This window comes from Emys orbicularis, chromosome 8 (assembly GCF_028017835.1).
Source record: "Emys orbicularis isolate rEmyOrb1 chromosome 8, rEmyOrb1.hap1, whole genome shotgun sequence".
Taxonomy (NCBI): domain Eukaryota; kingdom Metazoa; phylum Chordata; order Testudines; family Emydidae; genus Emys; species Emys orbicularis.
The window spans coordinates 76,343,507-76,362,699 of NC_088690.1; the positions used below are offsets into that span (position 1 = coordinate 76,343,507).

At 54.9% G+C, this 19,193-nt stretch overlaps 2 protein-coding genes across 3 annotated transcripts; both read right to left on the bottom strand.

The window, feature by feature from the left end:
- Nucleotides 1-7,909: 7,909 nt before the first annotated feature.
- Nucleotides 7,910-11,628, bottom strand: SLC35A4 (solute carrier family 35 member A4). The gene has a single exon (XM_065409386.1). The coding sequence runs from the start codon at nucleotides 11,608-11,610 to the stop codon at nucleotides 10,633-10,635; it is 978 nt and encodes a 325-aa protein (XP_065265458.1). The 5' UTR covers nucleotides 11,611-11,628; the 3' UTR covers nucleotides 7,910-10,632.
- A 46-nt stretch (nucleotides 11,629-11,674) lies between these two features.
- LOC135882470 (SLC35A4 upstream open reading frame protein) lies at nucleotides 11,675-14,684 on the bottom strand. Of its 2 annotated transcripts, XM_065409388.1 has the most exons (4): nucleotides 14,600-14,656; nucleotides 13,926-14,048; nucleotides 12,801-12,899; nucleotides 11,675-12,468 (listed from the first exon to the last, which is right to left on the bottom strand). In XM_065409388.1, the coding sequence occupies exons 2-4, from the start codon at nucleotides 13,929-13,931 to the stop codon at nucleotides 12,271-12,273; spliced, it is 303 nt and encodes a 100-aa protein (XP_065265460.1). In that variant the 5' UTR covers nucleotides 13,932-14,048; nucleotides 14,600-14,656; the 3' UTR covers nucleotides 11,675-12,270. The 2 variants fall into 2 exon arrangements, with proteins under 2 accessions (XP_065265460.1, XP_065265459.1); XM_065409387.1 differs by lacking the exon at nucleotides 13,926-14,048 and having other exon boundaries at nucleotides 11,694-12,468; nucleotides 14,600-14,684.
- Between the last annotated feature and the right edge of the window lie 4,509 nt (nucleotides 14,685-19,193).

Below are 19,193 nucleotides of genomic sequence, written 5' to 3' on the forward strand. Positions count from 1 at the left end.
TATCAGCCCCACTACTATCCTCTGTTATAGACTGGATTTCATCCAGCAGCAACTCAAAGTGCTTCACAAACAATACATATACCATTGCTGCAATGCAGCCACCTCTGGGGTGGAATGTGGCAGGTGTCTATCTGCACACAGCAACGCTACACAACAATTTAGACACAAGGGGTTCAATTTTCCTCTCACTTACCCCAGTGTTAGACTTTTGATTTCCATGGTGTTTCTTTTGACTTACCCCATTATATATGAAAGGAGACTCAGACCCTGCAAAGTGAAAAGGACCAACGTAGCCAAAGGAACTATCTGGAGATTTCGGGGAGGTGGCGTTTAATCACCCAAGCAAGATCAGGCCCCAACAGAAGGACTCCCGCCACAGGGTTCATGCATCATCCAAAAGCCCCAATACTCTGTAGTTCTAATGAGCTGGAGCCTGTCCAGGCTGCAGGCATAGCCATTCTGGCTCTCTGCTCAGCCCTCAGCCAGACTGCCAGGAGCCCCAGCTGGGCACAGAATTGCGGACTGTTCTCTGTCTGACTTGGAAGGGAACCGCCCCCCCTGCTGTTCTGCCTGGATTGACCTTTCCAAGAGACCTGCTCTCACTACTTTTCACATAGTCCAGCCTCTGCTGCCACAAGGGCTCTCAGTGCACTGCATCTCCTGCCCAGCCGGCACCACCATACTGGGCTGGGACACTGTGATCTCCCAGCTGGGCCCAGCTCTCACTGTATCCCACAGCCACTCCAGCTGGGAGAAGCTACAGGCAGAGCCAGTGCTCTTACACCTCCTGCTGGGAGAGGCAGGGATTGCAGTAACTCTGAGAGCCTTTCACCCCAGGTCCCTACAGCACCTCCTGCTCAGAGCAATTGGGCTGCAGCCCTTCTACAGGCAGTGAGTTCACACCATTTCATGCAGGCAGGGAGCTGAGCTCTCCCCCACAGATGGCGCATTATTGTGCTGGGGGAGCCCCAGAGCAGTGTGGCTCCCCACAGGGCGGCTGAGAGCTGGAGGGGAATGGAGAAGCCTTGGGAAATCTCTGCTCCATGACCGGAGAACAGAGGGGACCGACTAGGCAGTCAAGGAGGGAATGGGGTCGGGGGTGCAACCTGGTGAGTCACAACTTGTTCCTCAGCCCTGCGCCCAGCTGAGCTTCCTGCCTCAGCCCAGGCTGGTAACGGTGCGAGCTCCTGGGGGCTGTGCCTTGAAGAGGTATAAAGGGCTTAGAGTGTCCTGCCTGTGCTGCATCCATCCCACATCATGTCTGCCCTGTGCTATGCACGGTCCACCCCATGCTGCACATGTGCAGGAGGTGAAGAGGACCATAGCAGTCCCGTACCCTATACTGCAGCCCTCTGCCCTCCCTCAGCCACCCTGCACCCCCCGTCCTCAATTCAGGAAACCCCCGGGGTGTTTCATTGGGGAGGACATGCAGGCTTGTCCCCGCTCCTCTTTCTTCCCTGCTTTGTCTCTCCCTGGTGTTAGGACAAGGCCCCTCTGGCACAACACTCGGTGCAACCCCCCAGTGCTCCCAAGCATGCAAATGCCAATGCAGAGGGACCCCAGGCTGCCTGCCTGGCTCCCTCTCTGCACCCCAGCGCTGCAGCTGGGAATGGCCTGCGTAGGAGAGTCACTTCCTGGGTGCCTTCTCGTGTCTGCTCTCTGCCAGGTGGGGAGCTGGGCCTCTCAGCAGCACCCGGCTCTGGAGCTGCAGTTTGCCATGGCCAAGGCCAGGAGGCAGTGTCTGCAGGAGCAGCACCAGCGGCTCATCCAGCAGGAACTGCTGAAGCTGGAGGAGGAGCTAGCAGGGAACCAGGAGGTGAGTGGGGAATAGGGTTACCATATTTCCACAATCAAAAAAGAGGACACTGGGGGGGGGGAGGAGTCCTGCTCTAGCCCTGCCCCACCCCCATCCACTCCCTCCCACTTCCCACCCCGACTGCCCCCCTCAGAACCCCCAACCCCCCCCCCGCTCCTTGTCCCCTGACTGCCCCCTCCTGGGACCCCTGCCACTAACTACCCCCTAGGATCCCACCCCCTAAGCCTCCCTGCTTCTTGTCCCCTGACTGCCCCCGCCTGAGAACCCCCCACCCTAACTGCCCCCATAGGACCCTACCTGTCCCCTGACTGCCCTGACCCTTATCCACACCGCCACCCCATATTCACACCCCCGCCCCCAGACAGACCCCCCCCCCGGACTCCCATGCCCTATCTAACTGCTCCCCGCCACCCTGACAGGACCCCCAGAACTCCTGACCCATCCAACCCCCTCTGTTCCCTGCCTGCCTCGACCCCTCTCCACACCCCCTCCCCCAGACAGACCCCCGGGACTCCCACGCCCTATCCAACTGCTCCCCGCCCCCTGACAGGACCCCCAGAACTCCCGACCCATCCAACCCCCTCTGCTCCCTGCATGCCTCGACCCCTCTCCACACCCCTGCCCCCCTGACAGCCCCCCCAGAACCCACAACCCATCTAACCCCACCTACTCCCTGTCTCTGACTGTCCCAAACCCCTCTCCACACCCCTGCCCCCCTGAAAGCCCCCCCCAAACTCCCGACCCATCCAACCCCCCCTCCCTGTCCCCTGACCAGGGCCGGATTTAGCAAGAGCCCAGGAATTGGGCTGCGCTCCGGCCGGGGTCGCGGGGCTTGGGCCGGGCCGGAGGTGCGCTTGGCCGGAACCGGGGCCGCCGCCCTGGGGGCCGGGCCGGGGCCGGTGCGCTCGGCCGGAACTGGGGCCAGCGCCCCGGGGCCCGAGCCGAGCCAGGCCGGAGCCGCTGGGGCCGGGAGTGCTCGGCCGGCGCCACTCGGCCAGAACTGGGGCCAGTGCCCTGGGGCCGGGGCCGGGGCTGCTCGGCCGGAACTGGGGCCGGTGCCGAGCCGGAGCCGCTGGGGCCGGAGCCGCTCGGCCAGGGCCGGACTGGGCCGCGCCGTGCCTCGCCTCGCCTCCCCGGAGCCCTCCTCCTCGTGTCCCCCCCCCAGCTTACCTGCTGCTGCCCGCCTGCCCCTGCTTGTTTTCAGACTTCCCGTGAACATCTGATTCGCGGGAAGCAGGGGAGGGGGAGGAGCAGGGGGGTGGAGCGTTCAGGGGAGGGGAGGAGAGGAGGGGGAAGACAGCTGCGGGGCCGGGCGGTGTGCTAAGGCTGCAGGGGACGGGGGGAGCCGGGAAGGGGCTTTGGCTGCCCAGCGGCGCTTGGCCGCCACTTTTCGATCTATAAATAGCCGACCGGGGGGAATTCCCGGACATTTTTAGATTTTTAGAAATCCCCCCCAGACGGCTATTTATAGACCGAAAAGCCGGACATGTCCGGGGAAATCCGGACGTATGGTAGCCCTAGTGGGGAATGGACCCTCACCTGGGACCCGGGGCTGAGAGCAGAACACAGGATGATGAGGCAATAAGGAGGCCCAAAAGCAATGGTCCCAGATGGCAAGCTGGGGGCAGGTGTCCATGGCAAGGCATAGAGCTGCTGGCTGGATGCAGGGCCGGAGCAGAGTGAGGAAAATGGGCACTTTGTAGTGACACTGGAAGCCACACTCCAAGGCTGCAGGCACAGGGAGGCTCTGCCCACCGGGGGCTGGTCACCACAGAAAGGTGGGGCAGCTGAGGACAGGGATCCCTAGGGTAGGGTAATGCTGCCCCAGTCTGCAGTATCTTATATGGGTTCTCCCACTGCACATCAAGCCCTATCCGAGAGGCTGTGGTGGCAGCGACCCCAGGGATGGTTCTGGCCCTCGCTCATGCCCCCAGCTCTAGCAGCATCTTTGGGGGCAACCTCCTGCCAGCTCTGAGACAAGGAAACTGCGAGACAAAACCCACAGGCTCCTCGCCCCTGAGGCAGGAAGAAGGCACCTGGGGGACGGCTGGGCCTATGGCACTGGGAGCAAATGGGGGCTTTAGGCATGGGGGTAACAAGCAGATGGGATGAGTCACTGGGGAGGGCAGACTGGGCAAAGGGGACCTTGCGGTGCTTCTGGGAAGGATGGAATTCGGGCGGGGGGGAACTGCCCTTGAGGTTTGGACCAGCCCGTCCTGTCCCAACAGGCAGCTGAAAGGCCATGCTAGTCCGGGTGAGCCACTGAGCTGGTTTACAACTGCCCAGACCCTCCCCGTCCCGCTCCCTCAGGCCCAGTTCAAACTGGATGGCAACGGTGACTCTTGGGGCACAGGGCAGTGCCCTCCATTCCTGAGTGGGCAGGATGGGACTCAGGAAGATACCAGAGCAGGGAAGGCGCCTTCCCCATGGCTGCTCTGTGAGGAGAGGTCCAGTCCCAGGTGCTATGCATGCCAAGATGGATGGCCAGGCAGCAGGACAGCCCCTTCTTAGCTCTCCGTGTGAGCCCAGCTAGCAAAGCCAGCTCTGACTGAGCCTGATGGTTTGGGCAGGGCCCCCATCCCCTCTGCTGGGACAAGGGTGACTCCCCACAGCCTGCCTGAAAGCTCTCGCTCCCAGCTCCCTCCTGCCCAGCGGGACGTGTGGTGCTGGCCCAAGGAGAAGGCAGTGCTGGCCCTGCAGCTGGAAGCACTGCGGAAGGAATGGGCCGAGGCGGAGAAGGACCTGGAGGCACTGTACCAGCAGCACAGACTGGAAGCGGAGGCTCAGAAACAACATGTGCTACAGGTCACCAGGGGCTAAGCTGCCGTTCTCCATGCGTCCGGTAATAAGGGGGTTGGGGAGGGACCAAGGCATGGCCCAGAACAGCCCAGTGGAAGCCAGTCACCCCCCTGGTTGTTTGAGGCTCCATGGACAATGAGTTGGTTGACCTGTTTCCCAATGGACAGACGTTCCCATCACAGAATCAGTTGGCACCAGCTGCCCCTTTGTTGGCAGGCTCAGCAGAGCACACCAAGAGCTGAGGGAGCTCCACTGCATAGCCCCTCATGGTCAGGGTTGAGGTAAGGGGATGGGAGCAATGGGGGGCTGCTGGCCCCCTTTCCCCCACAGCACCGCGTTCCCTCTCTGCAGGGCGATCTCGCCTGGCCCTGGGATGTACCTTGACAGCCTCTTGCAGCCCGCTGAGGAAGCTGATAAGCTAGCTAGGTGCCTGCGGGCCTTCCCCACAGGAGGCTCAGGAGCCAGCGTTTGTGCTCCGAGGAGCTGTCATTGCTAATCAATCCCCCGGCTTACAGTTCTGTGAGAGCGAGATGGGCAGGAAGAGAGAAGCTGCAGTGCCAGAGCAGGATAAGGTGGCTGGCAGTGCTGCCAGGCAGGGGAACAGGGGGTGCTTCCTGTGACACTTGCTCTTCTGAAGAAGGGCGGCATCTTCCCCCTCTTGGTGCTACTCCCTACAGCACAAAAGCAACAGGGAAGGACACAGGCAAAGCCTCCCCCAGTCACTGAGCCTGCCCTGAGGAGCGGGAGAAACTCTCTGCCCTGCCCAGTTGGGTTAGTCCCCTGCCCTGGCTGAGCCATTGTGACAACCACCCACTGGCCAAGCTGGGCTACTGAATGCTACTCCGAATTGGAACAGGAAGAGGTTTGCAACCCCAGATCCCGCCCCCAGCCCCACATAAGCCACGGCTCTGGCCTGGCACAGCTCACTTGTTGACCTTTACTGGTTTCTGGTTGAGAGGCAGGGCTGAGGCACTGCATGGTAAAAGGACTCACTGGTCTCTGCAGGTGTTTCGGGCCTATCGGGGTCTCTCTGAGGAGCAGACTGATGCGCTGGATCGACGGTACCGGAAGCTGCTGCAGGAGGCCCTCCAGGACGCCATCTCCCTGTCTGCTCAGAACCAGCAGCTCCGGGCACACAGCCAGCTGGGCTGCACTGATCGCGCCACGCAGACAGACCCACACTCCTGAGCAGTGAGCTGGGCCGTGCCAGAGCGCTCTGCCCCCACCCCTGGGGGAGTGAACACTGGAGGTTGGGGGGGAGGGGGAGGAGGGCAATGCCTGCCAATCATTCCAGGGAAGAGGTGCAATTTGGGTAACCCCTGGGCCAGCCTTTCTTACAACACCAGGCAGGTGTTCTGGTGTTTTAGCAGGTCTCTGAGCAGCTGGGGAGCTCTTTACCTGCACCTGCTGAATTGGGGAGCTGTCTGTGTGCAATGGCAGACTGGCCCTGGGAGGTTATGGGGGATTGAGCAGGCAATGTGTGAGCACATGGCTAGCTTAATACAGCACCTTCCCCTCCCCCCCACTCCCAACAGGGCTGGGAGAGAGCAGAGCTTCAGCAAATGGAGGTTTATAAAGCTACAACTCCCATCAGCTTCTAGGCCCTCAGTGGGAAGTGCACTGTGACCCTGGTCCCAGCTCCTTTCCACAGCAATAGGACAAAGTGTAACAGGGGCTTGGAGCCCAGTGTAGAACTTGGCAGCTGCTCTCAACTGCTAGGGATGAGATACAGCTGAGGTCCAGCTTCACATGCCCAGAAATCACTCACAGCAATGGAAACAGCTGCACAAGTCAGCAAGGAACCTGGCCTTGGTTCCAGCCCAAGGGCTGTCAGGAGCTGTTAACACACACACTGCAGTGTTCAGAGTCCAGCCACAGGCCTGTTCCTCCGGACCTGAGGAATGTCTCCCTGCAGCAGGGGCCAGAGGCTGAGGCCAATACACCCCCATGGGACCTGGCATTAGGCATCTGAGGGAGGGGCTGACATGCAGGGCTGTTAAGCCCCCAGTTCCTGCAGCCTTTCATCAGCGCAGGGGCCCCCAGCACTGCCACATACCCAGCCACTCCAGGAAGTGTCCCAATCAGGAGTTAAGGGACTAGCTGAAGGCTCCCAAAGTAGACCATTTAGGCCACCACGCTCTACCCCCTCCCCCCCATGTGTGAGAACTAGCCCCCTTACCCTCGCTGATCCTGACGCATGTGCAGCCTGCCTGGCCTAGGCCTTGGCCTTGAGAGCAGCCATCCATCCTGTTCATTTAAGATGCTGCAAAAGGTGCACCCACTCCACTGGAACAAGCCTAGCCTGAGCATTCACCACATTTCCTGCTGGCCTGGGCCAAGGCCCAGGCAGGAGCCCCTGTTACAGCCCGGGGAAAGGCTGCCGTGTAGACAGCAGCTAAGTGGGTTGACACCTCGGCCACCCCAGGGCTCTGCCCCAGCCAGGTCCCAGCCACACTACAGCTTTTAACTGCAGTGTAAATGAATCCCACAGCTCATCCCAGGGGGATGGGCAACCTGATCACAGCCTTTACAGACAGCAGCTTAAGCTCAACCCCTTTCCTCAGCAGGACTTACTGCACCTTCCTTACACATCCTGGCAGCCTGCACCTATGGTGCCAACAGTGTCACCTCCCAAAGGTTTGGGAGGTGACACAGTCTTTTACCCATGGGGCTGGGTGCCTAACAAACATATGGGTGGCTTGTTTTTCTTGCTGGTTTACTCCCCCTTCGGATTCAGCCGACAAGTAGGAAGAGGCACACAGAGTTCACTGTACGTACTGCAGGGGACCCCAGTAAGAGCATGAGCAGGCAGATAGAGCATTTGGGAGCAGTTCCATGGGTAGTCACAGTAAATGCACCCAGACAGGGCTCTGCCAAGCTGTCCAGAGCAAGGGTTCTCTCTGCACCCCTGGGAAAAGGCTGAACAAAGCCCCAGGTGCCTCTTTCCAGGGGGCTGGGGCTGTCAGCGGTGTGGGGAACTGTGCTCCCGTGGGGCTGGTAAGCACTGCTGAAATACTGTGGGAAATGAACTGCATGAGACAACTGGACCAGGAACCCAGGGCAGGTTTCTCATTCCCTCAGGCTGCTGCCAGCTGAAATAAACCAATGAGACTCTCAATAAACAGTGTATTCAAAGGTTCCAATAGGATGCTACGCTCCACTGAGGAAGGGCCCTTCGCTCCAATCCAGAGAGACTCACATTAAAATGAGGTCAGACTAGGGGCTGGGCATTGGCCTGTTTGGTCCGACCAGTCTCCCTGCCAGCAAGAGGATAGGAATGAGACAGTCCCAAGGGCTGGGAAAATGCAGGTTTTAATACTACAGCCAGCGCCAGGGTAGGCGTTGCTGTTTGGCGCACTGGGAGTGACAGGAATTGAACCTTGTCAAACCTAAGTTGGTACAAATCCAGATACAAACCCAACATTTATACAGGCTAAACAGTCACTATGCTCTCAAAAACGCGCACTGCTGCAGGCGTCAGCTGACAAGCAGGGCAACAGCCTCATGCAGCTACACTGCTCCCATGGGGACTCCAGGTCAAGTGGCAATCAGAGGCCTGTAGCAGGAATGGCTGCCCCCTGCCCTGCCCCAGCCTGGCACTGCAAGCCTGGGACTGGCACAGTGGGAAATGGACAACTCAATTCATGAGATGAGGCACAGCTTCCCTGAGGTAGGGAGTTTGGGCTGTCCAGCACAGGATCTGCTCAACAGCATGCTAGGAAGCACAACACTCCAGGGCAGACTGAGTTGGAGCTGGCAGGGGTGTGGAATGTAGTCAGACCCCTGTCTCAGGAGGCAGCAGATGCACGTGGTGGCTTCTGCATGTTGAAGGGTAGGTGCACTGGAGAGGAAAGCATGGCCAGCGGAAAGGTGTAGGGGGAAAGCCCAAAGCTCCAGCCCTGCCTCTCAGAGTGCACTTTTATTGCATTTCTAGGCTAGGGAGGAAGCATTAGCCCCTGTTCAGACACCCTACTCTGGAGACAGCTGAACCCCTTGCCCAGTACACGCAGACCCCTGCTGAGGTTTGGTACCGGGAATGGCAGAGCAAAAAGCTCTCCCCTGCCAAGCCGAGTGCTTGGGCTCCTGCACTGGCTGGCACAAAGCAGGGAGCTGCCTTCCTCCCACCCCGTCAGTCACTTGTAAAGGGTTTAGTCATTTATGGAGAAACCCAGGGCTTGGCAAGGACAATTTTCAAGAGGGCAGATCTCCACCACCAGGCTGACAGCTGGCAGCTGGGCTGCCTGCGCAGACCCCAAAAACAAACTGGACCCAGGGCCGCCCAGAGGATTCAGGGGGCCTGGGGCAAAGCAATTTCGGGGGCCCTTTACATTAAAAGAAAGTTGCAATACTGTAGACTACTATATTCTCCTGGGGGCCCCTGTGGGGCCCGGGGCAAATTGCCCCACTTGCCCCCCCCCGGGTGGCCCTGACTGGACCATGGAGACTGAACAGAGATGGGGTCCCTCAAGGTGGGCCACTGGCACATGTGGGGGAAGCTGGGACTGCCAGGCCTGCAACTGTTCTGTGGCTAAACAGAGGTATGAGTCTGCAGGGTTGCCAAACCAGCCCCTGCCCCAGCACGGCAACCATCCCCGTCTTCAATTCTGGGCATCTTAATGATTCCAACCATTTTATTTTGGAAGTTTCCTTTTCCTCTTTCCCAATCAACAGGGAACTCCTCTGGCCTTCAAGCCACCACCCCAGCTCCTGCAGTGCATCATAGCTGACAGCTCAGCTAACACTCAACAGTAGCTGCTTTCATGCTGAAGATACAGATCTATGCTTCAATCCAAAGGGCAAGAGGAGTTAGCTGTGGGCATTGGGTACCTGGCAAACAGGCAGATGCTAGCAACAGATTCACCTGATGGGTTCCAGCTGGGGCCTAGGTGACCAGGGTTAAGCTCTGCAAAGGTATTTAGGCACCTAGCTCCCAGTGGAATCAATGGGAGTTAGGTGCCTTTGAGGATCTGGGCCCAGGAGTCTACTACAGGTTAAGAGCCAGATTTTGAGAAACGCGTGTGCCAGCGTGTGTGCGCAAGGCGTGTTAGTGATAACCATGCACACACAGGCCCCCAGCTGAACAGCAGCTCGTCATGTCACTGGAACTTTCCAGGGAGATGGTTACACGTATCGTTTCCACTGACAAGAGTCGACAGCTCTTTGGTGCTTTGTTACAGAGATGAGAGCAGCAGGTAGGAAGAGTCTGGGAAATACACTCGCCACGCGTTGCATGAGAACAAGGCTCTGCCTTGGAGTCAATGTGCAGCTCACTGCACAGGATGTGCACAAAACTGGGACTATCCCCCTTCCAAAAGGCACTTTGAATCTGTAACAGCTGGATCAGGGCTCAGAGTGTTGTGGAGGCACCAGGCACAGCCAGAGAGAGAAGGAAGCAGCTCACATCACACAAGTGGTCCCTGAATGAGCTGGAAATGGTGCTGCTCAGCTGTAACGAGAGTCCCTCAGAGCCCGAGGACGGGAGCTCAGGCAAAAAGGGAAAATGGGGGATGGTCACAGAGGACACCATTAAACTGCTGTTACTGTCACTGGCTTAGTCTTCACCAGGAAGCCCTCTCATCCTTCCCCCAAAAAGGGATACATTGGGTCTGATCCTGCAGACACCAATAGGGGCTGCTGAGTCAGCGCCTTGCGGGCCAGAGTCCCTGTATGCGGAATACAGAGCCCATGCAACGAATATATCCCCTCCCACTTCTTCGTGCTGCACAATAGTGCAATTCCTTACAGTGCACGTGCTAGCTACAGGCAAGGTCTGCTTGTGATAGCCAGTAGCTTTCAGCTGCAGTCCTACTGCCTCACACATGCTTGTCCCTGACCTCAGGTGACGGGTTCTGAAGGGAAACTGCCTTCTAAGAGGGCAGCCAGGCCAGACTAATGCATTTGTTACATAAAAATGAGAAAAAAAAGCAACAAGCAGTTACCACCCCGACATAATAGCCCAGAACATGCCAGCTATAGGCTCAAAACCAGATATCTCCCACAGAGCTGCAAGGTGGAGTCTATTTGACTCCATAATACAAGTGAACAGCCAAGCCGATCAGCAGGACAGCGAGGAAGAAAAAGGCAGTGAGCTGCAGGCTGAAGAGCAGTATGGCTAGAAGAGCATTAACAAGCATGGAGCAGGAGATAACAAAGAGCCTGGTGATGTTACTGCTGTGCTTCATGACCACAGACATTATCAAGCCATTCAGGGCCTGGCTGACCACAATTACCAGCACCCAGAAAGAAAAGCCATCCAGGAATCCAGCCCCATTGCTGCTCAAGAGATGGACAATCAAGTTCAGCAGAACTCCAAAGAAGTAAAGAAACAGGTTCTGGAGGGTAAGTGGCAGATCTTGGGTTTTCAGGATGACTTCGGTATAGACAGCAGACAGGCCTGATATCAGGCAGTACATGGAGATGAGCAGCAAGCCAATCAGGGTGACGTGTAGCTGCATCTCAGAGGAGCTGGAGGAGTGCTGCAGGTCCTGGAGGCCTCCATAGGTGTAGCTCACCCCAGCAGCTGTTAGCAGGAAGAGGGCCAGCCACTTGTGCAGAGAGAGTCTTTGGTGCAGGAACATGCTGTACAGGAGAGCAGTACTGCCAATCTTCAGGTTACTCAGGACCTGGTAGGTGCTAGGATCCATGAACAGCTGCATGTGAACCACCAGGTTATTGTTGGCAGCATAGAGCAGCGCAGATAGGGCAAAGGGGGCAGCATGGCGCCATGACAGGGAGACTCCCAGCTGCCTCCGGTCCCAGATCAGCAGGGAAATGAAGGAGAACACCAGCTTGATCAGTTCAGTAAGAACCACAACTGATGAGGCGCTGAATGGGATCTTTCCATCCACTTTACACAGAGTCAGAAGGGGTGCATGAGAGCCATAGATAGCAACAGACATGACTAGCATCAGTGCCCACAGCACTCTCTTGAGCCCCCTGGTGGGAGAGCTGAGCAGTGAGCCAGCAGTACTACCATTCACAATAATTATTCCCATGAGGCAGTGGATTCCAGCAAAGGGTAAAGGGTAGCACCTGGTCCTTTCACGGTCAGAGCCTCAGTAGAGGCAAGATCATTCCAGGATGTAGATGTGTTTCTAAAAATCAAGTCACTGCCTTGGAGAGAGAGACAACAAATGCCATATATTTTAAAACAGTAAGTAGGAAGACACTGAACTATTCGTTATGTGCTCAATGCAAGGAGAGGAACATGTTTGCTCTTCATCAGGGAAAGAAATTGAGGTCTCCCTAGAAATCAGACAAAGCACATTTCCTGGGCAAGGCAATCGATATGTGAAGGGGTGTAATAATAGCATATGAGATGAGATGATCTGACACAGCCGCCCTTCCAGTCTACTGGGGGGAAATGCAGGGTAAGAAATTACAGTGAGAAAGGCAGTTGTCAACATTCAGATTTTGAAGCTCGCAAGCACTGGACAGCTGAAAGCAGCGGTTGCTACCTTCAGGGTATTCTGATTAATAATATTTTGTAATCAGACCTGCTGATGTTTCACACTGATCTGGTATTACACATGTTTTACAATGGGCCAGAATGACATATGTAGCTACAGTCCTGGGAGCCCCTTAAGATCATGTCAAAGATGTCTAAGATGAGAAGAGCTGTTTCTGGAGTGCATTGTTGTCCAAAGGATTCTCCTCTAGTCTGGTCCTTTCCTCAGCGAGCTGACATAGTCTCGGATTGTCTTTTCAACATTGGGAACTGCATAGGCCTGAGCTGCATATATTCCAGTGCAGGTCCCAAACACAAATCCTAGGACTGCAGAAGATCGGAGTTTGGCTACAATGTAACCTGCCAGAAACCCTTTGAGAAATGGAGATGCCAGCAAAGAACCATCCTGCAGAGAAAAAGGAGAGAAGGGGATGAAATAGTCTCTTGGACAAAAGTGTACCCTAATGCATAAAACTTAGTTGGAACATGTCATCTTCTTCCACTGATTTCCCTAGACCACTGTTGCCAGGTTTGTGTAATGTTATCACCACAGAAGAAATAAATATAACCTCAGTATTTTGCCAAGAAAAGCAAGTGAAACCGAGCATTCCTTGGAGATACAATTAGTGTGCACTCCAAGTGGAACAGGATACATTCATTCTACTGGAAGATCACAGAACAGCACAACTTCTTGGGAGATTAATCTAGGGACAAAGTGTTAAAGAACTTCAGCTTTACCTGGCCCACTCCAGCCTGCACCTCGTCTTCCACTCGCTGCTGTAAGTTTTCCAACTGAGACTTCAAAAAAGCAAGATCCTTCAGCTTTGGCCGCGAGTCCTACACAATTAAAACAAAGACTCAATGTTGCATACTGCTTGCAAACATGCAATTCAGTAACTTCATGACAAAGAGTCAAATTCCTTTTGTTCAGGGAACTACTATTCTGGCACAGCGTTTAGGCCATGCTGCAGAGGGAACAGGAAGTGACTAGACCAGGGATCGGCAATCTTTGGCACGCAGCTCGCCAGGGTAAGCCCCCTGGCGGGCCGGGACGGTTTGTTTACCTGCCGCATCCGCAGGTTCGGCCGATCGTGGCTCCCACTGGCCGTGGTTCGCCGCTCCAGGCCAATGGGGGCGGTGGAAAGCGGCTGCCAGCACATCCCTTGGCCCGCGCTGCTTCCCGCAACCCCCATTGGCCTGGAGCAGCGAACCGCGGCCAGTGGGAGCCACGATCAACCGAACTTGCAGACGTGGCAGGTAAACAAACCGGCCCAGCCCACCGGGGGCTTACCCTGGCGAGCCCCGTGCCAAAGGTTGCCAATCCCTGGACTAGACTGATGTAACAGACTGCACTAATGTTGACAAAGTCACATTTTAAGTAGATCTATCTCAGGGGTCAGCAACCTCTGGCACGCGGCTCGCCAGGGTAAGCACCCTGGCGGGCCGGGCCAGTTTGTTTACCTGCCGCGTTGGCAGGTGCAGCCGATCGCAGCTCCCACTGGCTGCAGTTCGCCGCTCCAGGCCAATGGGGGCTGCGGGAAGCTGCGGCCAGCACATCCCTCGGGAGCCGTATGCCAGAGGTTGCCAACCCCGAACTATCTTTTAAACTAAAGGTAGGAAGCTAAGGCTTCCCAGGCCTGTACAGAAGGGAATTAAGACTGCCTAAAAATATCCCATGGTTACTGAAGTTTAGTTCAGTCATTTCAATTCTGAAGGGGCTTAACCAATGTCAAAAGCCCATTATTTTCAACTTCAGACATTATACCATCATATGCCTAATGAAATCTACAAACATGTTCACTTTCAAGCCTCCAGCTGTACAATTTTGAGAAAAGATGGTAGGGCTTGATCTGTGTCACCTACCTTCATAGGGTGTATGCACTACAGGTCAGGCCACCGGTAAAACCAGAAATCCCTGCAATCGTGTCACTCTGCGGAAAGCGCATTACAAAATGCAGCGCCAGCAAGGCTCCGTGGTTGGGAGAGCTGGAGGGAGACCGGTTAACGCCGCACCGAGGCGGTAGCGGAAAGCTAGGGAGTATCTAGCCCAACAGTGGAGTTAGCCCATTTACAGGTCGCAGCAGGCTCAGGTAACCGCTTGGGGGGCACAGATACGTAGTTACCGAGCATTGCCTTCGCGGTTACGGCCACCGGGGCAGCGGAGCCCGGCCATCGAGCACGCTCAGCACGGGCCGGCTGCCGGAACGGTTCCTCGGCCTGATGCTCCCTCGCCGTTCGCAGCCCAGGCCGAACACGCGGCCGGAGCCGGGGGCAGGGGACGTGGCGGCTCGGGGCTCTCCAAGCCGGAGGCTTTATGGCACCGGCAGCTTTCTCCACCCCCCGGAGAACTCGGGCCCAGCGGGGGAAGAGCTGCTGGGGCCGGGCAGGCGGCGGGGCCCGGCCCGGGTCACAGCAGCGAGCCCTTGGCTCCCACCGACCCCCAGGTGGCGGGACCAGCACCACCGCCTCCTGCCTACGAGTCGGGCCGGGCTGTGAGCCGGGCACGATACAGCCCAGCCTCCCAGCGCCACTCTCACCTTATCATCCGCCATCTTCAGGCCCGGCCCTCCATTCGCACATGCGCACTCCACACAGCATCCCCAGCCCGGGCGCTATATAGCCTAATCATGCATATTGACAGCCGGGAAAGGCGTATTGGGCACAATGCGTCACGTGACGCTGCCAGCTCAAGGGAAAGGAACGAAGGCAAAGTAGTCGCCATCTTTAAACAGGGCGGAAACGTTTCCTGTCCCAGCCGGAAACCATAGACCAGAGCCGCTACCCCGCCCCCCAGCCGCAGCGTGACGGATGGCGCGTGGGCACCAGAGGCTGCGTGGGTAGGTTCCGGCCGGCACGTCCCTCGCACCCGTCTCGTCACGGGCTCCGCCTCACGTCACCGACCCGCACTCGCCACGTCACCTGCTGCCAGCATCATTCCCCTCTAGGGTGACCAGATGTCCCGATTTTATAGGGACAGTCCTGATTTTTGGGTCTTTTTCTTGTATAGGCTCCTATTATCCCCCATCCCCGTCCCGATTTTTCACACTTGCTGACTGGTCACCCTATTCCCCTCCATGCCTGTCCCCTCCCGGGCCGTGGGCGGAGCCCTGTAGAGTCCTGTGTCTCCTGCCTGCCTAATACTGTAGCTCATTTCTTTGGGGACGGGGGGAGTCCGTGTTAGTTTGTTTTACCCACGTGTCGGGGGGGGTCCGATGTGGGGTGAAGAGCATGCAGGCACTGCCATTACGGGTGGGTTTGTCATTGCATACATTATGTTTTGTTTTATTTCTAATTTCATATTTGCAAGAAAACACAGGGTTCTACACATAGGTAATCCATGTTCACATGCCCTACATGCCCCCTTTCCTTATTCGCATGCATTTGGATACCAACCTGCACATGGAACGTGCCCTACTTGCACACGCACAACCATGTGCATGTAAAACATACCTTCTTGTAGTGGATGGGTCACTACAAGAACTAAAAGAAACTAATTTCCCTATGCTAATTTGCCCCTACTGTTACTCACACCTTCTTGTTAACTGTTTGAAATGAGTCCCCCTTATTACCACTACAAAAGTGATTTTTCATCCTGTTGATAATAGCCCACTTTAATTGAATTCTCTCGACCCCCCACTTGGTAAGGCAACTCCCATCTTTTCATGTACTGCTATATATATCTTCCTACTGTATTTTCCACTTCATGCATCTGATGAAGTGGGTTTTAGCCCACGAAAGCTTATGCCCAAATAAATTTGTAAGTCTATAGAAGGTGCCACAAGTACTCCTCGTTGGTTTTTTTTAGGTTCTCACAGATATCCCCCGCACACATGGGCACCTCAAGTTCTCACAAATACTGCACGGGCACACCCACACCCTAACCCATCAGTATCCCACATTCACATAGCCTGTGTCCACATGAATACTTCAAATACACAGCCACTGGGCACGCACACATAGGCCATGTAAAAATTATATCACACATTCCCAGAAATACTACACATGTATATTGTCTCACCATGCACACAGATACCAGATTGTTCACATGAACATGGCTACCTGCCCAGTATGCAAGGATAAACCATAGGCACACTGACAGCTGCAGAGTGGACATAGTGATCCCATGTGCTTATGGCTACCAGCATGCTCACAGATATCCCCCAGGCAGATCTTGTAAGCACCTTACTAACACTGACCAGTTAATTCAGTTGATATCCAGTCTAATCTGGGGCCATTTTAATGCACCTCTCACTGCAATATGCCTTTGATAATCCCATCCTAAGGGTTTCCAGCACCTTCAGATAACATTAGAAAGGCAGTGTAATCCAATGGCTGAAGCAGGACACTGAGGGTCAGTAGTTTTGGGTTCTGTTCACAGTTTGCTTCTGACTGACTGTGTGACCTTGTTCTGTGCCTCTCAACCTCAGTTTGCCCAGCTGTAAAATGGGGATAATGCTGTTTCCTTCTGGGAAGCCAAATTCATAAAATGTTTGAGCACCACATTGAGACCCTCAACTTTATAAGGACAAGGCAACCTCATTTATCCCTGCTGGAATGTGGCTGGAAGTTGAAACTAGACAAATTCTGACTGGAAATAAGGTGTAAAATTTTGACAGTGAGGGTAATTAACCATTGGAACAATTTACCAAGAGTCATGGGGGATTCTCCATCAGTGACAAATTTCAAATCATGATTGGATGATTTTCTAAATGATCTGCTCTAGGAATTATTTGGGGACAGTTCTGTGGCCTGTGTTACACAGGAGGTCAGACTAGATGATCACAATGGTTCCTTCTGGCCTTGGAATCTAAGGTCAGTATGAAACACCAGACAGCACTGGAGAATATCCCATTGGCATCTCTCTAGCTCAGGCATTTCATAAATGCTGAATAATAGTCCTCTGCCTGTCTCTAGCACCTTCTAGCTGAGAATCACCAAGCACTTTACCAGCACTGAGCAATTAAGCCTCCCAACAGATGTGTAAACCAAGGAAACAGAGTAGGAAGTGATTTATTGTCGGTGGCAGCACTGCTTGGAACAGAGCCCTGGTCTCCTGACTCCTTGCCCTCTGGTTTACCTACAAGCCCATGTTTCCTCTTAGTGGGGTTGGGAATGGGATGACTCCTTAGAGTTAGCTAGACAGAGAGGCCCTTCTAAGGTCAGGAGCCCTCTTCAATGTGAGGCAGAGTGGGGGGGGAGTGTGTTGAATGAGGAGGGACTGTGTGATGGTCAAAGCCAGCCTTGAACTTTTCCCCCAGGGCACAGGAAGGAGCTGCCTCTTTAGCTTGTGTCTGAGTGGGGCTGAGTGGAACCCTTTATATTTCATTTAAATACCAAGTGTTCCTCTCCCAAGAACCCCAATCCCTGTACCTACCACCGTAGAGCGAGTTCTGCTCCTTGGGGGAGCTTACAAGAAGTGGAAGATTGGACAAATGACCAGGGAGGAGTATAAAAATATTGCTCAGGCATGCAGGAGTGAAATCAGGAAGGCCAAATCACACTTGGAGTTGCAGCTAGCAAGAGATGTTAAGAGTAACAAGAAGGGTTTCTTCAGGTATGTTAGCAACAAGAAGAAAGTCAAGGAAAGTGTGGGCCCCTTACTGAATGAGGGAGGCAACCTAGTGACCGAGGATGTGGAAAAAGCTAATGTACTCAATGATTTTTTTGCCTCTGTCTTCACAAACAAGGTCAGCTCCCAGACTGCTGCACTGGTCAGCACAATATGGGGAGAAGGTGACCAGCCCTCTATGGAGAAAGAAGTGGTTCGGGACTATTTAGAAAAACTGGACGTGCACAAGTCCATGGGGCCGGATGCGCTGCATCCGAGGGTGCTAAAGGAGTTGGCGGATGAGATTGCAGAGCCATTAGCCATTATTTTTGAAAACTCATGGCGATCGGGGGAGGTCCCGGATGACTGGAAAAAGGCTAATGTAGTGCCCATCTTTAAAAAAGGGAAGAAGGAGGATCCGGGGAACTACAGGCCAGTCAGCCTCACCTCAGTCCCTGGAAAAATCATGGAGCAGGTCCTCAAGGAATCAATTATGAAACACTTAGAGGAGAGGAAAGTGATCAGGAACAGTCAGCATGGATTCACCAAGGGGAAGTCGTGCCTGACTAACCTAATTGCCTTCTATGATGAGATAACTGGCTCTGTGGATGAGGGGAAAGCAGTGGATGTGTTATTCCTTGACTTTAGCAAAGCTTTTGATACGGTCTCCCACAGTATTCTTGCTGCCAAGTTAAAGAAGTATGGGCTGGATGAATGGACTGTAAGGTGGATATAAAGCTGGCTAGATCGTCGGGCTCAACGGGTAGTGATCAATGGCTCCATGTCTAGTTGGCAGCCGGTTTCAAGCGGAGTGCCCCAAGGGTCGGTCCTGGGGCCGGTTTTGTTTAATATCTTTATTAATGATCTGGAGGATGGAGTGGACTGCACTCTCAGCAAGTTTGCCGATGACACTAAACTAGGAGGCGTGGTAGATACACTAGAGGGTAGGGATCGGATACAGAGGGACCTAGACAAATTAGAGGATTGGGCCAAAAGAAACCTGATGAGGTTCAACAAGGACAAGTGCAGAGTCCTGCACTTAGGACGGAAGAATCCCATGCACAGCTACAGACTAGGGACCGAATGGCTAGGTAGCAGTTCTGCAGAAAAGGACCTAGGGATCACACTGGACGAGAAGCTGGATATGAGACAACAGTGTGCTCTTGTTGCCAAGAAGGCTAACGGCATTTTGGGCTGTATAAGTAGGGGCATTGCCAGCAGATCGAGGGACGTGATCGTTCCCCTTTATTCGACATTGGTGAGGCCTCATCTGGAGTACTGTGTCCAGTTTTGGGCCCCACACTACAAGAAGGATGTGGAAAAATTGGAAAGAGTCCAGCGGAGGGCAACAAAAATGATTAGGGGTCTGGAGCGCATGACTTATGAGGAGAGGCTGAGGGAACTGGGATTGTTTAGTCTCCAGAAGAGAAGAATGAGGGGGGATTTGATAGCAGCCTTCAACTACCTGAAGGGGGGTTCCAAAGAGGATGGAACTCGGCTGTTCTCAATGGTGGCAGATGACAGAACAAGGAGCAATGGTCTCAAGTTGCAGTGGGGGAGGTCTAGGTTGGATATTAGGAAAC